Consider the following 18,267-nt stretch of genomic DNA (forward strand, 5'->3'; position numbering starts at 1 on the left):
ATGATGTTAATTATTCCAAACTTTTGACCAGTGGTGTACATATGTTTGCCCGTCAGACCGGAGCCTTGCGGTTGGCCACATGTAATCTGCACACAGCTGCTGTCAGCGAAGGCATCAGTGCCGTTCTGCAAGACGTAGTCATCGCTCAGTTCATCGAGCAACAGGAAGTTGCACGGCTTGGCCTGCCTCAGCCCCTTCTTCGACGGTCTCATTGGCTCGAAGCTGGTTCAGTGAGCTTTAACCTCATTACAGCTGATGTGGCATTGGCTGCTGACCATCCAGCCAAATATGAGGTCCAGAGGCAGTTCCTGGAGCTTCATGACATAAAAACAAAAAGGTTCATGAATATCCTTTATGATTTAAATTTGTCTATTGCTTGATGTGCAGGCAAACATATTTCCTATGTGTGTGTGTATGTGTGTTTTAGACTTTGGTTCCTTTGGCCTGAGGAGAAATACAAGCGAAGCCGTAATCGCTGTGGTTGTCTTGGTGGATGCCTTTTTTTCGGCGGCTCGGTTGGTGACTTCTTCCGCTTGGAGGAAATCACACCCTCATCAAGCTCTGCCTTCTCTAGCATCAGTGCAGAAAGTGATATGTCCTATGGACAATCATTATTACATCCTGGAGAATGGATCGTCACTAAGGAAATTCCCAAACTTTCTGACTGTAAGTTTTGTTTGTGGTTATTTACTATTGTGATGCTGATTGATTGTCAAGCGAATTGTACTTATTGATTGGTTTACTTACAGCTAAAGGAGTTGCTATGCGGAGAGACACGTGTTCCCCTGCTCCGATGGTGGACTTGGAGAGACGTGGCCAGCACCTCAGTCTCCACGTACCTCAACGCTCTTACAGCTCTGTCTCTTCCTCTGAGGAGAACTCTTCCTCCAGTGCTGCCCTGCCTCTGTTAGCTGGAGAACGAGAGAGTCCCTCCCCTTCTACAGAGTGAGTCAGACACATGTGCTCCTGTATCATATGCTGTAGGACAATTCCACTCCTATTATAACCACTTTATATCGCAATTGTGAGTTCATGTTTTGCATTTGGAAATTTTTATATCTTACAATTTCCATTTATTTCTTATTTTAAACTTCATCTCACACTTTTTTAATATAGGGTGGAAAAGGGCTCCTATAAGCCCTCCTGGCAGGCATATGAATGATCAGTCATTAAGTCCACTATTGTTCAAAATCTTTCAAAATGTTTTTGAAAGAAGTCTCTTATTCTCTCAGTGGCTGCATGTATCCATCCATTTTTTAAATGAAACTGGTTCAAAATAAAAACTTTTTGGTTTTAGTGTTTAGATGTGTATTTTACGGTGTGTATGCTTTTAGGTTAATGAATGTAGCCACTGATGGTCCGATCCCTGAGGGTCCATCCTTGCGCTCTCCACGCTGCTCTCCTATCAAGCGGCAGTCATCTGTCCAATCAGCTCGCCTCGGCAGCACCAAGAGCCTATCGGCTGCAGCCTTTGCAGAGAAAGCCACGCCTCCTACTGGTGTGCAGTTTAGCAGCGAGGTTTCCCGTAGCGACGAGAACGTTCTAGACTCGCCAAGGCAGAGAAGAAGCTACGGTTCATTTCCTTTCACTCCATCAGCTGATTCTAGCACATTCCATCAGTACCGCTCCGTTGACTCCTCCATGTCTGTGGCTGACAGTGAAGCCTACTTTAGCGCTAACGAGGAATTTGAGCCAGTCAGTAGCGATGAAGGTCCAGGTACCTATCCAGGGAGGAAACGCAGGCGAAGACAGCAGGGTCAGCCTCACGCGGGACACAGTCGTACATCTATATACCACAGTGTGGAAGGACCTCTGTCAATCGCTGAGACCCGCCCACCTCCGCTGCCTAGCCACACTTCCCAAGCCTCATTTGTCTCTGCACTAGGATTGGAGGAGGAGGGCTCCATTGAAACTGAGAAGGCGGAGCCTGGCCTCCTGACAGCACAGCCACTTTTAATGACTTGTTACCAAAATTACCTTGCGCATTATCATGTTTCTAACTGGGCTGTTAAGCAGCCAACCAATAAGAGAACATCTAAGTCATCACTGCATCGCCCACTTGACCTTGATACGCCCACAAGTGAGGAGAGCTCCGCCTCCTTTGATCAGCTGTCCATCCCATCTTTTAAGGTTAATATTTGAGCTTTTTCCTTAATTGTTATATATTATTTATGCAGTTCGGAATCTGAACTGGATGAATCTTATAAAGAAATGTCCAGGTCATATTTCACCAACAATATCAAGGAAAAAAGAACTATGATTCGTAAAAATAAAATGAAGTTTATTTATAAATTCAAAATATTGTTGTTTTCCTGACAATTAAGCAACCCTTCCTAAATTAATAGTCATTTGTGAATGTAAATTAAATTAATCTAAAATGAACTATATATTATATAACAATGTTTTAATATAAATATTATTTTCTTGGAAATTAAGCACTCTCCTTAAATCAATATAAATCTAAAATTGTAACTATATAAATTGAAAAGTGTGTATATATATTATAAAATAATAATTTCAAAATTATTTTCATAAATGTCATTATTAATAATATAAAATTAATTATTAATAGTAATTCATATTAATATAATGTTCATTTATAGATATATGGACATGTGTAATGTATAGTGTAAAGTTTGAGGATGAATTTATATTTTTACAATACATTAGGCTACTGTGGGTTTGCTTAAAGGGGTAGTTCACCCAAAAATTAAAGTTAGCCCATGATTTACTCACCCGCAAGGCATCCTAGGTGTATATGACTTTCTTCTTTCAGATGACTCCAATTAGAGTTATATTAAAAATCGTCCTGGCTCTTCAAAACTTTATAATGGCAGTGGGAGGGTGTTTCTGTTCTACAGTCCAAAATAAGTCCAATAAAGTGCATTCATCCATAATAAAAAGTGCCTCACACTGCTCCGGGGGGTGAATAAAGGCCTCCTGTAGCGAATCGATGCGTTCTTGTAGGGGACATATCCTTATTTAAAACATACTTTTCCACTTTTCTGTAATTTGCTCAAACTAGCACATGCGCAGATGAGCAGAAAGTGCAGAGGAGAGAACAAGACAAAACACTGTTCACCAATTAGAAGTACAAAATGAGGATTTTTAAAGAAAAATGTCAGATTTCGATATAAGCTAAGAGGAGAATGGTTTTCCTTTGCTAAAGTAAGGAAACTTTGCTTCCTTTGTTCCTGTAAGCAAGCATTGGTTTTCATGAGAAAATCCTACGTCATCTGCTCTGAAAGATCTTCTGCGGACGACAGTTGGCACAAGCTACAGAAAAGTGGATATAACGTTTAAATTACGGATACGTTTATTATAAGAATGCATCAGTTTGCTACATGAGGCCTTTATTCACCCCTAGAGCTGTGTGAGTCACTTTTTATTATGGATGGATTCACTTTATTGGACTTCTTTTGGACTGTTGAACAGAAACACCCACCCACTGCCATTATAAAGCTTAGAAGAGCCAAGGCAATTTTTAATATAACTCAGATTGGATTCGTCTGAAAGAAGAAAGTCATATACATCTAGGATGACATGAGGGTGAATAAATCATGGGCTAACTTCTATGTTTGGGTGAACTGTCCATTTAATTGTCATGACGTTGATTTTTCCTCTATGCAGAGAGTAACATTTGGGTAAAATATGATCTGGACATGTTCTTTGTGTGAGCATGTTGCTTGTTCATTCATTGTTTGTTGTTGCTAATTGTATTTGTGCTCTTTTAAAGATGGTGAAGGGTGGTTTGTCTGCCAGCTCACTATTGGACAGAGGAATTCATCTCATGGGTGATATTAACAGGTAATACGAGAAATCATAAATCAACAGTGGTTGTTTCAGAAACATGAAACATCATTTCAAGCATGCATTTTGTGTGTATTTATGTGCAGCACACCTTACACACCACTTGACAAGCAGGCAATGGACAACACAGATGAGGACACAGTGATGGAGGACTGGACTGTTGATCAGCCTCTTGCCCAGACAAGAACCACAGCCATCATAGAAGTCAAAGGGGCAGTCAATGTGGTTCTGACTCCTTTAGTAGCTGAAGCCCTAGACAGGTCAGACATCACAGCAATTCTCACATCACCCTCTTTGTGGTGCCATGATTATCTTTCAGGTCATTTATTTGCTAGTGTACTCTTAAAAATTCACAAAATTTGGCATTTGATTAAAAAAGGATCAAGCCCTCATGAAAAGCCCATTAGTATGTTTTGATAAAATAGGAAACAGAAAAGAAAATTTCCTTATCAGGTGATTTAATGTAGTCTTTCATAAATGTCACCGTTTTCGTGAATTTCTCTTTGTTGTTTGTTCCAGGTACATTGAGTCGATGGTTCACTTTGCCAGTATTCGCCACCCTGCATCAATCCTCGATGACCTGCATGGAAAAGTGCTTAATGAAGTGTATCAGATCAGCAAATCCACTGTCTCTGAGTCTGTAAGTAATCAATACAACACACAGACGTGACAGCACACTTAGACCTTAATGTGATCATGATGAATGTTGCATTTTCCAGAGCACAGTAAAAGCAGAGCACAAAATATCTAAGACCGAGGGAACCACCCCTGGGTCTCTGAGCACACCTCATGGACAGACCGACCTGTCAATCAAACCTGACAATGTGAAGATAAAGGGTTTGCAAGCTAACGTGACTGTCCCAAAGGTATCTTTCTGTGTGTGTGCATATGAAAGAGAGAAATCTTGTCATGGAGATATGGAGAAAATAATGTGCATGTATGTGCATTTGTTTGCAGGTGAACCTCTGTGTGCTTCAGGCGTCTGTTGAAGAAGGTTCACCGTCCAATAAGAGTGTCACACACGTCTCTCTGGTGGCCTTGTGTTTTGACCGGATTGCTACTCAGCTGCGCATGAATAGGTAACTGCAGATTTCTCTCCATATATTACATTACATTGCATGTTTTTATTATTTTACATTTTTTAAGTTTTTTTTACCTTTTTTTGTGCCCTGTCTGTTAATGTGTTATCTGTAGGGGAATAGTGGAGGACACAGAAAAGCCCTCTGTTATGATGGAGAAGTTCTCGTCTGCATCTAAGATGGCACCGCAGTCCAGCGGTTCTCTCCGTTCTAATGCTGGAATTGAGAAAGGCAAGGAGATCGCAGCCAGACTCAACATACACCGCATACACAGCCAACTCCGTGGCCTGGACTCATCAGGTACACACATACAATATGTTCATTTATTACACGTCTCTTGAGAATATTGTGATTTCAATATTCAAATATATATATATTTTTTGTTACTTGAATGCCTTTTGAAATTGTAATTGTGTATATCTATCTATCTATCTATCTATCTATCTATCTATCTATCTATCTATATTTATTTATTTATTTATATATATATTATATATATATTATATATATATATATATATATGTATATATATATATATATATATATTTATATATATGTATATATATATATATATTTATTTATATATATGTATACATTTATATATATATATATATATATATATATATATATATATATATATATATATATATACATTTATATATATATATATATATATATATATACATTTATATATATATATATATATATATATATATATATATATATATATATATATATATACATTTATATATATATATATATATATATATATATATATATATATATATATATATATATATATATATATATATAAATATATATAAATATAAATATATTAATATTATTATTTTTTGCTTGTAACAGACCTTGGAGCTTGTGCCATCACTGCCATTCCTTTTGAGAAGTCCAAGGTTCTCTTCAGTTTGGAGGAAACTGACGACTTTGTTTTAGTGGATGAGACTGAGCCCTCTGTCTCCACTGATCATGGTCCAGACCACACCCCTGACCACGCTCGCTCTGGGGCCAATCCTGAGAAATGGGGTTGGATTATGTTTGAATGTGGGATTGAGAACCTCACTGTCAAAGGTATTATACACACATTGAATTTCGGATAGCATTAAACATTTGTATTTCAGGAGTGTGAAATGCATGTCTGACTATTCCTCAGGTGGGCGGCAGTCAGGAGCCGTGCTCTACAGTGCTTTTGGGGTGATGGGCGGGGTCGACAGCGGGGTCAGGGATGGAGCCTTAAAATCAAACGATTCTAGTGGTTCTCAGACAGGAAGTGGCTACAGCACTGATGTATCTGATGATAACCTGCCCAATGATGCACAGAGCCCTGCTTCTGAGCCCAACAACAACTCAGACTCTGACGATCAGGTTCTCATATGTTGTTGTTCATGTATAGTTAATCGCCATTTGAGATTCTATAAGTTTTCTTTGGGTCTTTGTCTCCCATATTATTTTTCACTCATGTTCGTCTTTGCAGGATGAGGGAGTGGAGTCAGATGATCTGAAAAAGGACCTTCCCCTCTTGCCTCCTCCTCCTGACTCCAGCAGTATGAAGCTGACTATAAAGGAGATCTGGTTCAGCTTTGCTGCGCCAACCAACATCCGTTCTCATGCTCCAGCCATGTCCAGGTACACACAAACATGCAAATCAATTTCGTAATCATGTTCATCTTGATTTTCAGTAAAAAGAAATTAAACATGAAAAATAAGTGAAATATTAACTCACACACACGTTTACGTAGCTTTCTAAATGGGGACGTTACATAGGCTTCTATTGTTTTTATATACAGGTAGTTATAGAATTTATAATCATAACCCACGACCTAACCCTATCCCTCACAGAAAACTTTCTGCATTTTCAATAAAAAAAACAAACAAACAAAATAACAACAACACTTTTAAAAACTGTTTATTTTTATTTCAGTTTTTCAAATTAGGATGTCCCCAAAGGGAGGGGTTTTGGAGATTTTATCAGGTTTAGCTCACTTTTGGGTACCCTAAAATATGGTTAAGTAGGTATATGCACATATACACACACACACACACACACACACACACACACAAATATATATAGTTTTTTTTCCAGAAAGCAGAGTGAACTATGGCAGGTATAATTAATGAATTTGATGACTGTGAATAAAATGTACAAAAAATGTTACATTGTTTTAGGATATATATTCAAATACTTATTTTCAGGGAATGTATATTGTGTATGCTTGGCTGCAAAGTCTTCGATTCGGTTCAAAGCGAATCATGGATCAGTGTTTGTATGGCTAATGAGGTGTATGTTGGTGAATGTGTCTGCAGGCAGTTGAATCTGTTGAGTACTGCGACCCCCGCGGTCGGTGCATGGTTGGTTCCAATTGATGAGCTGAAATCCTCCCTGCAGAAACTGGACATGGAGGCCACACTGCGTGTGTGTGCAGTCATGGGCTGCATAATGACTGAGGCCCTGGAGGTCAGACTTGTTAATACCGCTAAATATCCCTAGACTTGCAATGTTACTCAGCACAACTGTGGACCTAATTTAACTGGCCTAATGTCACATGTATTCGTGCTTTATCCCAACAGAAAAAGAGTATTCACTTTCCATTTCGCAGCAAGTATAACCGCGTTACAAAGCGAGCCCGGTATCTTCACGAGAATCCGTCCTGCTTACTGTGTAATATTCTACATCGTTACCTGCAGCAAGCTGATTACAGCATTATTGAAGAGGCCACCATGGTAAGTAGACATGTTTGCAAAATACACGGTTGCACATTTATTACAGTACATTCATTTATGCTACTACATTGTTGAATTCTTGATTTGTTGATGCTCATTCCAAGGCTTTTAGGTTCATTGGCCACTTTAAAGTCTGAAATTACTTTACCATGTTCTTCCGGATTGTTCTAGCAATGACATCCTGGCCTGTTTTTTAACAAGATAAAAGTAACAATGCATTACAATAAAGCATGTGGTAACTGCGGAATACTAATTCATTTCGCATAGATTATTTTTTTTACATTCTTTCATTGGTTATCTTTGCTAATCTTTTATTACTTATTCATCTTTATCTTTCAGAATGATGGACTACCTGCTCTGGTCACCCTGAGGAAAGGTTTGGTGGCACTTGCTCGTCAGTGGATGAAGTTCATTGTTGTCACACAGGGCTTTAAGGCGGTTGGTTTGCCACGACCCAATCAGCTTCCAAAGCCCAAAGAGCATGACCCCATCGAGCCTGATCAGACTCAGGGACCAGACTGTGGCACTGCCTTGCAGAGTGACACCAGCGCTGATGGAGCCGAGTTTGAGTTTGATGCAGGTTGTTGTCTTATGTACCTTTTACTTTAAGGGATAGTTCACCCTGAAATGAAAATACTATCATCGTTTACTCCTTGTTCCGAACCTGTATGAATTTCTTTCTTCTGAACACAAAAGAAGATATTTTGATGAATGTTGGTACCCAGAGAGTTGCTTGTTGCCATTGACTTGCATGGTGTTTTTTTTTCCACACTGTGGAAGTCAGTGGCTACCAGCAACTGTTTGGTTATCAACATTCTTCAAAATATCTTCTTTGGTGAAGAAGAAGAAAGAATTACAGGTTTGGAACAACTTTAGGGTGACTAAATGATTATTTTTGGGTGAACTACCACTTTAACACAGCAGATTTAAGGTATTTTTTGGGAGGTTTATCTGTTTTGTTCTGTTCATGTGCGTTTTTAGGTATTGTAAGTGAGCATACGATGCTTTTAGAGGAAGTATGTAGTCGTCCTGCTCCTACTGGTAACTCTGCCCCTGTGACTGGAGTCGAGATCATGAGAAAACTGTCCAAATCACACACACACACCGAATCTGCCCACAAGATCAAGGTTTGTGTGGATCTCTTTTGTTAGAATTGAAAGTGTGTAATAAATCTGCAAGCTGAAAGCTATTTTTTTTTTTCTTCTTATAAGGGATCCCACCCTTACCAGTCCCTGAGCTACACGAGTGGAGATACAGCAGTTGATTCTCCAGCTCATGTCAATCGGACAGGGCTGCAGTCCAATCACAGTCCTAGAAAAGAGTCGTTGCTAAGCTACCTAACAGGAAGCATCCACAGTCTGCACAACCTCCTGGAAGCCACGCCCCATCGAGCAAACGAACAAATGGCAGCCAAGAGCAGCTCCCTGACACGTACAGGTACATGATTTTTTCTTTCAGAGTTTATTGCTTTTTTTCAATTTAATAATAGAGGAGGGAAAATGTGAACTGGGAGGATGGATGATTTTCTTGATATATGTATTTCCTGTGAGAGCAGGTAACTCTCGGGTTTGATTTTTCTTCCTTTTTAGTATTGTTTTTCTGCCCAGAGAATGTCAGACACCAGTAAAGTGCTGAGGCACCATACTGGGTTGGATGGTCCCAAATCCCATCCAGTGCTCACGGCAGAGCGTAGATGTCTAGGTGGCGCAATAAAAAAAAAATAATAATAAATTGTTTTTGCTAGTAACTTAATATCCATATGGACTGTAAAGTAAGTATTTTTTTTCCTCTGGGTCTTTCAGTACTTCAGATGGTCACATGTGACTTACAGAGTTATAAAACAGGGATGTACTGAAATTAAAATTGTGGCCGATACCAGTAAAACAATATAAAAATTTTACACCGTTTTATCAAATAAATAAAAAATAAAAAACTAATTTTAAACCAAATTAATTTCTACAAGTGAATTTAGGCTTAACAAATTTTAAATGTACTTGAAAAACATATACATTTTGAAATGGACTGTTTTTAAGATTACTTTTAAATTATTCATATTATTAAAGTTTAGCTTTAATAGATAAAGGCAAAGGTCATCTAAATGGTAAAATAGAGGAAATGAGCATACAGAATTAAATATCCAGTATCTGATATCAGTGAATAATAAAAAATCTCTAATATCACTTAGTATTATTTATTATTTGACGGAATTAGCTTTGATCTATGTTTATATTATATTATATATATTAACTTTTTTTTCTTAATAATTTTAGTACTTCAACTTAAATTTATTTCATATAGTTTTTTTAATTTTTAATTTTTTAGTTTGTCTAATAGTTTGATTGTGTAATGTTTTATTTTGGCTTTATTTCTTTTAACAAAAACAATGTTTTTAATACTTAGTTTTATTGTACAGTAACAGTGCTATCACCAAATAACCAATATAATACAGATATGTTGTGTATCCCAAAAAATGTCAGACTTGCACCACAGGAGGGCCCTGACTTATATCTCTTGACAGAATATGACTTGACTTGAATAAAGTCTTGAGCAATGTGCTAACATCCCCCAGAACAGAGCATCATAGTGACTTCTGCACCAAAAGCACAACTCTTCATTTTGTGCATGAAAAGTAAAAATCTAGTTAATTTGAAATGTCTGTTGTTTCTGGCTAGGCAATAGTGTGGGTGCAGACGTGTTAACAGAACATCCTCTTCTGTCGGAGCCATTCTCCGTCAGCTTCTACAACTGGATGTCAAATGCTGTTGGCAACCGCACAGGCGGCAACGTCCAAGACTCACCTCTCAACCGCTCTCAACACAACAGCCTGCAGACCGGAGGTAAGCGATTAGTGTATTGACAGATACATATTGTATGAACATGCAGCTGTGTCTGTCCATGTAGCTGTAATTAGAGAATTATTAAACCGTGATTAGAATGTGTTCATTTGTGCTGAAAATCTTCACTAACTCTTAAACTCTTTGTTTCAGGAGTCCTCCCCACCATTCCTTCTGCATCAGATTTTAACACTGTACTGTCCAGTGATCAGAATTCACTGGACACACACTCCCAGCACAGCACGAGTCAGGATGACCTGCTTGATCAAGATGAGACGAATCTCTGCCCTGCAGCGGTGCAGCTGGCCGACGCACAGGTGTGTGTGTGTTATCATTTATTTATGACCATGCATATGTTACAGCCCCACTCTTATTGTGTTTGTGTGTCTGTCATGGGATTGTCTGTACAGGTTGTTTTTAAGCCTTTGTTGAGTCACATTGGTATCCAGCCCCAGGATGCTCCTCCACTCAGTTACAAAATGTATTTTGGGGAGCACCTGTCCTTCAGTGGAACTCTTGAGTGTCTGAGAGCAGACATTGTCGACTCTGACACCAGCAAAGAAAGGAAGAACAAACGAGGACACAGGTAACACAGATTTGCCAAGGTAGCTTTTGTTTACCTGTCTCGAGATATTCTAGAAAGAGTACTTTATTGATTGATTGATTGATTGATTGATTTTTGTTTTATTTATTTTTTTGCAAGTTTTATTTTATGTAAGGATGTACTCGAAAGTACACAATAATTAATTGAGTGCAGTGTGGTTATTAACTACAAATCATTTTTGCTTACTGATGTAAAGCTAAAATAATATTTAAGCTTATATTATAATATTTAAAAAACAAAAAACAATGAAAATGACAAAAGAAAACAAAATAAATGGAAGAACAAAAATATTAAAATAGAAGTTAAATCCAAATCGGAATAAATTCTTTAGTAGTTTATAAATAATACAAAAAGAACTCTGATTGACTAATATTTTTTTTCTCTTACTTAATTAAATGAATATTAAATTAACAAATGTGTGTATTTAACTACACATTGCTAGATGAACAACCAATTAAAGCAAGGTTTAATACATCACCTGTCCCACCTAGAAATTTGGCTAATTTATTTACGGAGTACTCAAGCATTTAAAATTGTAAGATGTTATGTTTTTGTGTTCAGGCAGGGAATGGTGAACCTCCCCCCTCTTGATTTCAAGCCTGCCCTGATGATTGAGACATTCAGTTTGAACGCAGTCATCCTGGAGAAGTGCATGTCAACCCCTCCCTCTGCCAGCGCACTGTCTTTCCATGAGCTGAGCCGGAGACCCCAGGCCAGTGTGCACTGCCATTTTACCCTTGCTTGCCAAGCGATTCGCCAGCACGTGGATATGGCCCTGGTCCGCCTCATTCACCAGTTCAGCACGATGATCGATGACATCAAAGCCACGCAGACTGACATCAAACTCAACCGCTACACTGCCGGCTCCTCTTCCCCAACGCCCACCAAGGCACGGCCGTATCGGGAATTCCGCTCTTCTGATTTCAGCCGTAGTTCTCGTGGGAGCCTGAATGGAGCTGCTCGACTGGGCACCCAGAAGAGCAAGCGGACCGTGGTCGGCCCGGGCCTAGACACGCTGACCAGGAATCGAGAGCCTCGTGGAAGGGGGACACTGGGTCGCTCGGAACGAAGGACGTCTAAAGTATCTCGGAAAGGTTCACGAGACGTGGCAGACCACATGACCATTCAGATGGATGACTCTGACTCCATCACAGTGTCAGAGCAAAGCGAGCCATCGGCTGAGTGCTGGCAGAACATGTACAAACTTCTTAATTTTTACTCGCTCATATCAGACCCCACAGGCATCCTGGAGAAGAACCAGGATAATGCCCTCTCAGGTAGGATGTCTTGCTCTGTGTTTGTCTAGGAATTTGAAATATTTCAAAAAAAGGGGAAATAATATGAAAATATATTACAAATATTATAAGAAAATAAAGCTTTTTTTAATTATTGTTTTGCATTGCAACATTATTTAAGGGAAAATTTGTGATGATTGATTCATTTGTCCAGATATCTTTCTTTTGATTTTAATTTTACTTTATTCTCAAAAAGGATTTTTATTTGATTTTCAGTACTGTACTATGGTTTAAAATCTGTTATTAATATTAAAGTATATCATTGCAACAAAGTCACTACAACAGGTTATTGCACCAATACTTGTTTATTTATTGTATTGAACATTATGGTAAATAAACTCATTGTGGTAATGAGACTTAGAGAAAGGAAACACTCAATTGTCATGAAAATAATGTCAAATTGCAAAAATATTGTTCAATGTCCAGTGGTAATATTCACTGCTTTTGGCCCAATGTACCTGTTCACTTGCTCTTTAGAGGGTGGGCGGAGCCCTGCAGATCCTCCATGTCATGTAGTGTTTGAATCTGAAGGTGAGACGCCCCCCAGTCGACTGGGTCGTAGGCGGAGCTTGGTAAGCTCTGAGCCCCAGCATGTGACGCTGATCGTGTTTGGCGTTGGCATGGTGAACCGCACGCATCTGGAAGCAGACATTGGAGGACTGACCATGGAGGCGGAGCTTAAGAAAATACATGGCAGTTTTACTCTAAAGGAGAAAATGAAGGGTAAATCAAACAGCATTTTTAAATAAATGTAACATTTAAAAATATACTGTATTTAAAAAAACTAAACAAAAAAAACACCTTATCCTATAAATTCTGTTCTTTTGATGCAGATATTCTCCATCAGAAAATGACTGAGACCTGTGCCTCGGCTCATATTGGATGTGTGAACATTGTGCTTCTGGAAGGAATCACACCAGACATACAGTCAGTATCTACCACATATCAGCGCCCACTTTATATAAATCCATTTACACTGAAGTTTCTAATTTCTCTCTCTCTCCTTTTTTTTTATTTTTTATTTTTTTAAATACATCCAATCCCACTTTCACAAAACACTGTAAACCGTTGGTAGGTTGGTTTCCTGAAGAGTTTAGACACTTTGTCTCCATGGTGCCTTAATATTTTGCTCGGTTTATTTGATCGGTCTGACTCTGACATATCAACTCACGCAGTAAACAATCACATTAACTACAATGAAAAAACTTCATATCCATACACTACGGTTCTAAAGTTTGCAGATTTTTAAAAAAGTTTTATTTGATAAAAAAAAACAGTAAAAACAGTAGTACTGTGAAATATTAATACAACTCAAAATAACTTTTCTATTTTAATATATTATATTTAATATATTAACATTAAAATGCACTTTATTCCTAGCATACTGTCTGTGATTATCATATTTTAAAGTTATTCTTGGATCTGTTTTTTTTTTCTGGTGATCTCTATCCACAAATATATTTTTAAGAGTGCAGATTTATCACGGCTTATATGACAGTTTGAAATGTTTTCTCTGTGGTTAACTTTCCCTTTTCTACCTTCCTGCTCTCTCCTCTCCTCTCCTCTCCTCTCCTCTCCTCTCCTCTCCTCTCCTCTCCTCTCCTCTCCTCTCCTCTCCTCTCCTCTCCTCTCCTCTCCTCTCCTCTCTTCTCTCTATCTGTCATCTTATTGTTGTTTTTCCTGCCTCTCTCACTGGCAGACTAGAGGATTTTCCAACCTCACCTACCAGCACAACCAAGCAGGAGTTCCTGTATGTCTAAGTTTCCTTAGTAACCTTGTCCAATCCTCCATGACCATTCATAACATCTTCATAATATTTGTATGTTGCAGTCCCTTCCATATGTCAAATGTATGCTATATACCGTTCACTCTTACTAATTCAGATGCTCTACTGCTCCAAATCCCTCTCATAAAGATTCACAGCATTATATAGTGTCTCAGCAGTGGTCAGTGAACTCACAACATCCTCATGGCACTAATTTTACTGTCATATTTACTTCATTTATGCATTGTTCCATTGTGTTTGTTTTTCACAAATATTGATGACGCATTAACTACCAGTGTTACTTTTCCCCATCATATTTTCATCAAGTGTGTTTTATTAAAGTACTTTCATTGTCATTTTCACTATGACGTGCATAGCCCTGCTGCCTCAGTTGATCAATTAATTATTTTACGGAGCTTTCCAGTACTAGAAAGGAAAAAAATGGCAGTCATGCAGTCTTTCACTAATGCATCTTTAGACAGGAAGAGACCATCTGACTAATTTTGATTTTGCTTTTATACATTCCTACGTTTAAGTAGAGGTTGATCTGAAATCAGTCAAATCTGGCATGGAAAAAATAATTTAATGACAAAGTAGTCTTCAAGAACAGTTTTACAGAAACAGCAGAAAATATGTGAAAGCTTTTTTTTTTCTCCACTGTTCTTCCAGAAGTAATAAGTAGGGAGTATTTCATAGACTCATAACTCAGAACCGAAATTAGATTGTAAAGTTCTGCTAGTGGTTATTAAGTTTATGTGATATTATGTGCCTCATACAAAACTCTGAATATCTTTTAAATACTTGATGCTTCTGACCTGGAAAAAGTTGTCAGATCCAATGATTAGTTCCTCCTCAAAGGCGCTCATTGCAGCATTTTGGTACCTAAACACAATCTAGTTTCCCGGTGCACTCTGACTTTTGGAAATTGCAGTATCCATCAAGTAATCTGATTGCATCTTGTCATTTTGGCAAGCGTTTGCCAGTATTGTGTGGAGTACAGTCCATGGTCATGCCATCAGAGTTTGAAACACTCTTTTTCATTTTTTCTATTAATACATCTAGATCTCCTCGTAATTCCCTTGTTTCCAGTCACATGGATGTTATCACTTTTTCACATTTTGCCAGTATCTGTCTGTTCATATTTCAGAGACATTGTTCTATGTTACTGCTCAATATTACATCCAGGCTGCAATTTCAGAACGAGTGCTTGTATTAAGTTTCATCTGTGTGTATTTGTGTGTTAGGACGGTGGTGAAATGTAACATCGCAAAGTCCCAGGCTTTATATAGCGCACAGCGTGGGCTGAAGACCAATAACGCTGCCGTATTAAAAGTGGGTGCAATCTTCATCAACATCCCGCAGCACCCTGCAACGCTGCACAGCATGATGGTCCGCAGCTCCCACCAGCTCTCCAAACAGATTTCAGACCTCATCCGTCAGCCTTCCAACATGTGAGGCAAACCTCTGCACTTTCTTTTCATATGTGTCTAAATGAATCTTTTTTTTTTTTGTTGCCGATATGAAATTCACTTTTTTTTAAATCAGCCCGCCGCCCAGCCGTGAAGACACACCTACTCCACAGCCCTCTGAAGTGAGTGTCAATCAAACTCCAGTGGAGGCCAACGAGTTTCCTCAGCTGCCCGAAGGACTGGAGAAGAAGCCAATAGTGTTGAAATTCAGCGCTATGCTGGATGGGATCACTATTGGTGCAGCCCTGTTGCCCTCTCTCAAAGCTGAATACAAGATGGGTCGCATGAAGAGCCACGGCATGACAGGTACCCATAATTCCATTTGTACATTGGTTTATTTATCTCTCAGTGCCCTGGGAATACAGATGCAACAATTACAAATGGTTAACGCTTTGGTGTCTCCCTCTCACAGGTGCTCAGACACGGTTTACTTTTGAACTACCCAGTCATAAGTTGTGTTTCCAGTCGAAGGTTTCCCCTGTGGATGTGTCGGCCATGCCGCCCACTGCCAGCCTGTCACTGCCTCCTGTCACCATGTCAGGACAGTACATCATACAGGAGCACGAGGGGCACAGCGACACTGCCTGGGCCCCAGGATACAGCAGCTATCTTCAGGGAAACTACTTGCGCTGTGTAGCTGAGGTGGGCCGTTGATGTAGCAGTGAGAGATTGTACTAAATGCTGTGCTTGATTATTAGATTATCAAGTTTGTTTCAGCAGATGGAAGGATTCAGTTGAACTACAATATATATCATTGTATGTCATTTTTAGATTGGATCTTTCGAACACAACTTGACGACAGATTTGCTCAACCATCTAGTCTTCCTTCAGAAGGTCTTCATGAAGGAGGTCAATGAGGTCATCCAGAAGGTGTCGGGTACGTGTGAAGAACAGATAGCATAAATAGATGACTCTTTCAACTGTTTGTATTTTTATTTGTTATTGTTTTGTTTATTTTTATTTTAAATGTTATTTTTGGTTTTTCTATTTGCTGTTTTTTGTTCCATTAAAAAAAAATTATATTGTTTTTTAAATGTATGTATTTATTTGCCTTGTTTTGTTATCATTTTTTTTTTTAACTTGACTTTGCTTGACAGCAGCTGTGTGATATGTGTTTGTTTGTGTAGGAGGGGAACAGCCAATCCCACTATGGAATGAACATGATGTGTCAACAGATGGTGACAAACCTAAAATCCTGCTTTATTCTATTAATCTGACATTTAAGGTTTGTATTTCCTTAATTTGTGCGTTTATTTATTTTGGTGAAACTTGCAGACCTTTTAGACTTCCATGTGTTGTTGTTGTTGTTGTTGTTGTTGTAGGGGATTCAAATGACAGCCACCACTCCTTCTATGAGGGCGGTGCGCTTTGAGACGGGCTGGATTGAGCTTGAACTGTCCAATCGGGTTCAGTGCAAGACTACTCCCACAGGAAGTAACTACCTGAAGCTTTTTGGGAAATGTCAAGTGGATCTCAACTTGGCTTTGGGGCAAATCGTCAAACATCAGGTAGCTACGGTCACAGAAACGGAAAAAATGCTGGTATTCAATGCTGTCATCATACTTTCTTGTTGATGAATGGGAAGGTTGTGCAAACTATCAGTTGTTCACTGCTGTCATGACACTGTCTCTTTCAGGTGTATGAGGAGGCTGGGTCAGATTTCCACCAGGTGGCGTATTTCCGCACTCGAATCGGTTTGCGCAATGCTCTGCAGGAGGAGATCAGTAGCAGCTCTGACAAAGAGGCTGTCCTGATCACACTCAACCGTCCTATCGTTTTTGCTCAGCCAGTAGCATTTGACAGAGGTCAGTCTACACCTAGCGTTTAGTTTTTTCATGTAAATTCATTGGTGGATTTTTAATTTTTTTTGGTTTGTAATTGTGTATTTGTATGTCTGTTGTAGCTGTTTTGTTCTGGCTGAACTATAAGGCTGCCTATGATAACTGGAAGGAACAACGCTTGGCTCTCAACTCGGACATTCATATGGCCACCAAAGAGGTGGTAGACAAACTGCCAGCCATACAGCAGACCAGCGTCCAGGCCTTCAGCACTCTCTTCCTGCAGCTCACGGTCAATGACCTGGGCATCTGTCTGCCGATCACCAGCACCACACAGGTGGATCCTCACTGATACACAATCTATTTTTCATTCATTTTAAAGTTTAGATTCATTAGATTGGTGTGCACAGGCCTTTAACTGTATGCAATTCTGTGGGCTTGTATTTCACCCTTCGTATATTGTTTGCAATCTTTCCATTTCTGTGGGTCAGATTGATTGATGTTAAATGTTCGTCCCTTCTTTCTGCTGTACACAGGCCAATCACAGTATTGATTTTGACACTGGCTCAGCACTGGTGTTAACCATCGAGAGTACATTAATCACAGCCTGCTCCTCTGAATCTCTGGTCAGCAAAGGCCATTTCAAGAACTTTTGCATTCGATTTGCCGAGGGGTTTGAGACAACTTGGGATGATTGGAAACCTGAGATCAGAGGCGACTTGGTCATGAATGCATGTGAGTAACACTCAGTGTTAAAGCGTAAAAATTGTCTCCGTTTTTGACCCCATAACACTTCCCGGATTCTTGTCACACTCAATGTGGGTTTTCCAGGTGTTGTCCCTGATGGCACTTATGAGGTTTGCTCCAGAACGACAGGCCAGGCCTCTGCAGGTGTGT

The 18,267-nt window shown here is 39.1% G+C and overlaps 1 protein-coding gene across 8 annotated transcripts in view; it reads left to right on the plus strand.

The window, feature by feature from the left end:
- Nucleotides 1-18,267, plus strand: part of LOC132110825 (bridge-like lipid transfer protein family member 1) — a 71,815-nt gene that overhangs the window by 32,822 nt on the left and 20,726 nt on the right. For 7 of the 8 annotated variants that reach the window (XR_009424684.1, XM_059517806.1, XM_059517809.1 and 4 more), the window contains exons 25-59: nt 57-337; nt 428-666; nt 750-945; nt 1,335-2,130; nt 3,737-3,807; nt 3,897-4,070; nt 4,330-4,450; nt 4,530-4,676; nt 4,768-4,889; nt 5,005-5,189; nt 5,754-5,975; nt 6,058-6,269; nt 6,379-6,530; nt 7,209-7,359; nt 7,473-7,625; nt 7,965-8,205; nt 8,607-8,752; nt 8,837-9,062; nt 10,298-10,462; nt 10,613-10,776; nt 10,870-11,045; nt 11,625-12,340; nt 12,836-13,081; nt 13,192-13,285; nt 14,058-14,108; nt 15,368-15,574; nt 15,669-15,898; nt 16,005-16,234; nt 16,364-16,469; nt 16,720-16,817; nt 16,915-17,100; nt 17,229-17,397; nt 17,496-17,707; nt 17,907-18,105; nt 18,202-18,261. Coding sequence is in view for 7 of the 8 variants with exons in the window: in XM_059517806.1 (XP_059373789.1) it covers nt 57-337; nt 428-666; nt 750-945; nt 1,335-2,130; nt 3,737-3,807; nt 3,897-4,070; nt 4,330-4,450; nt 4,530-4,676; nt 4,768-4,889; nt 5,005-5,189; nt 5,754-5,975; nt 6,058-6,269; nt 6,379-6,530; nt 7,209-7,359; nt 7,473-7,625; nt 7,965-8,205; nt 8,607-8,752; nt 8,837-9,062; nt 10,298-10,462; nt 10,613-10,776; nt 10,870-11,045; nt 11,625-12,340; nt 12,836-13,081; nt 13,192-13,285; nt 14,058-14,108; nt 15,368-15,574; nt 15,669-15,898; nt 16,005-16,234; nt 16,364-16,469; nt 16,720-16,817; nt 16,915-17,100; nt 17,229-17,397; nt 17,496-17,707; nt 17,907-18,105; nt 18,202-18,261 (7,144 nt within the window). In the remaining variant the exon portion in view is untranslated. The remainder of the gene's footprint in view (nt 1-56; nt 338-427; nt 667-749; nt 946-1,334; nt 2,131-3,736; nt 3,808-3,896; nt 4,071-4,329; nt 4,451-4,529; nt 4,677-4,767; nt 4,890-5,004; nt 5,190-5,753; nt 5,976-6,057; nt 6,270-6,378; nt 6,531-7,208; nt 7,360-7,472; nt 7,626-7,964; nt 8,206-8,606; nt 8,753-8,836; nt 9,063-10,297; nt 10,463-10,612; nt 10,777-10,869; nt 11,046-11,624; nt 12,341-12,835; nt 13,082-13,191; nt 13,286-14,057; nt 14,109-15,367; nt 15,575-15,668; nt 15,899-16,004; nt 16,235-16,363; nt 16,470-16,719; nt 16,818-16,914; nt 17,101-17,228; nt 17,398-17,495; nt 17,708-17,906; nt 18,106-18,201; nt 18,262-18,267) is intronic. The other variant, XM_059517808.1, reaches the window with a different exon arrangement.

Source organism: Carassius carassius, chromosome 30, assembly GCF_963082965.1.
Source record: "Carassius carassius chromosome 30, fCarCar2.1, whole genome shotgun sequence".
Taxonomy (NCBI): domain Eukaryota; kingdom Metazoa; phylum Chordata; class Actinopteri; order Cypriniformes; family Cyprinidae; genus Carassius; species Carassius carassius.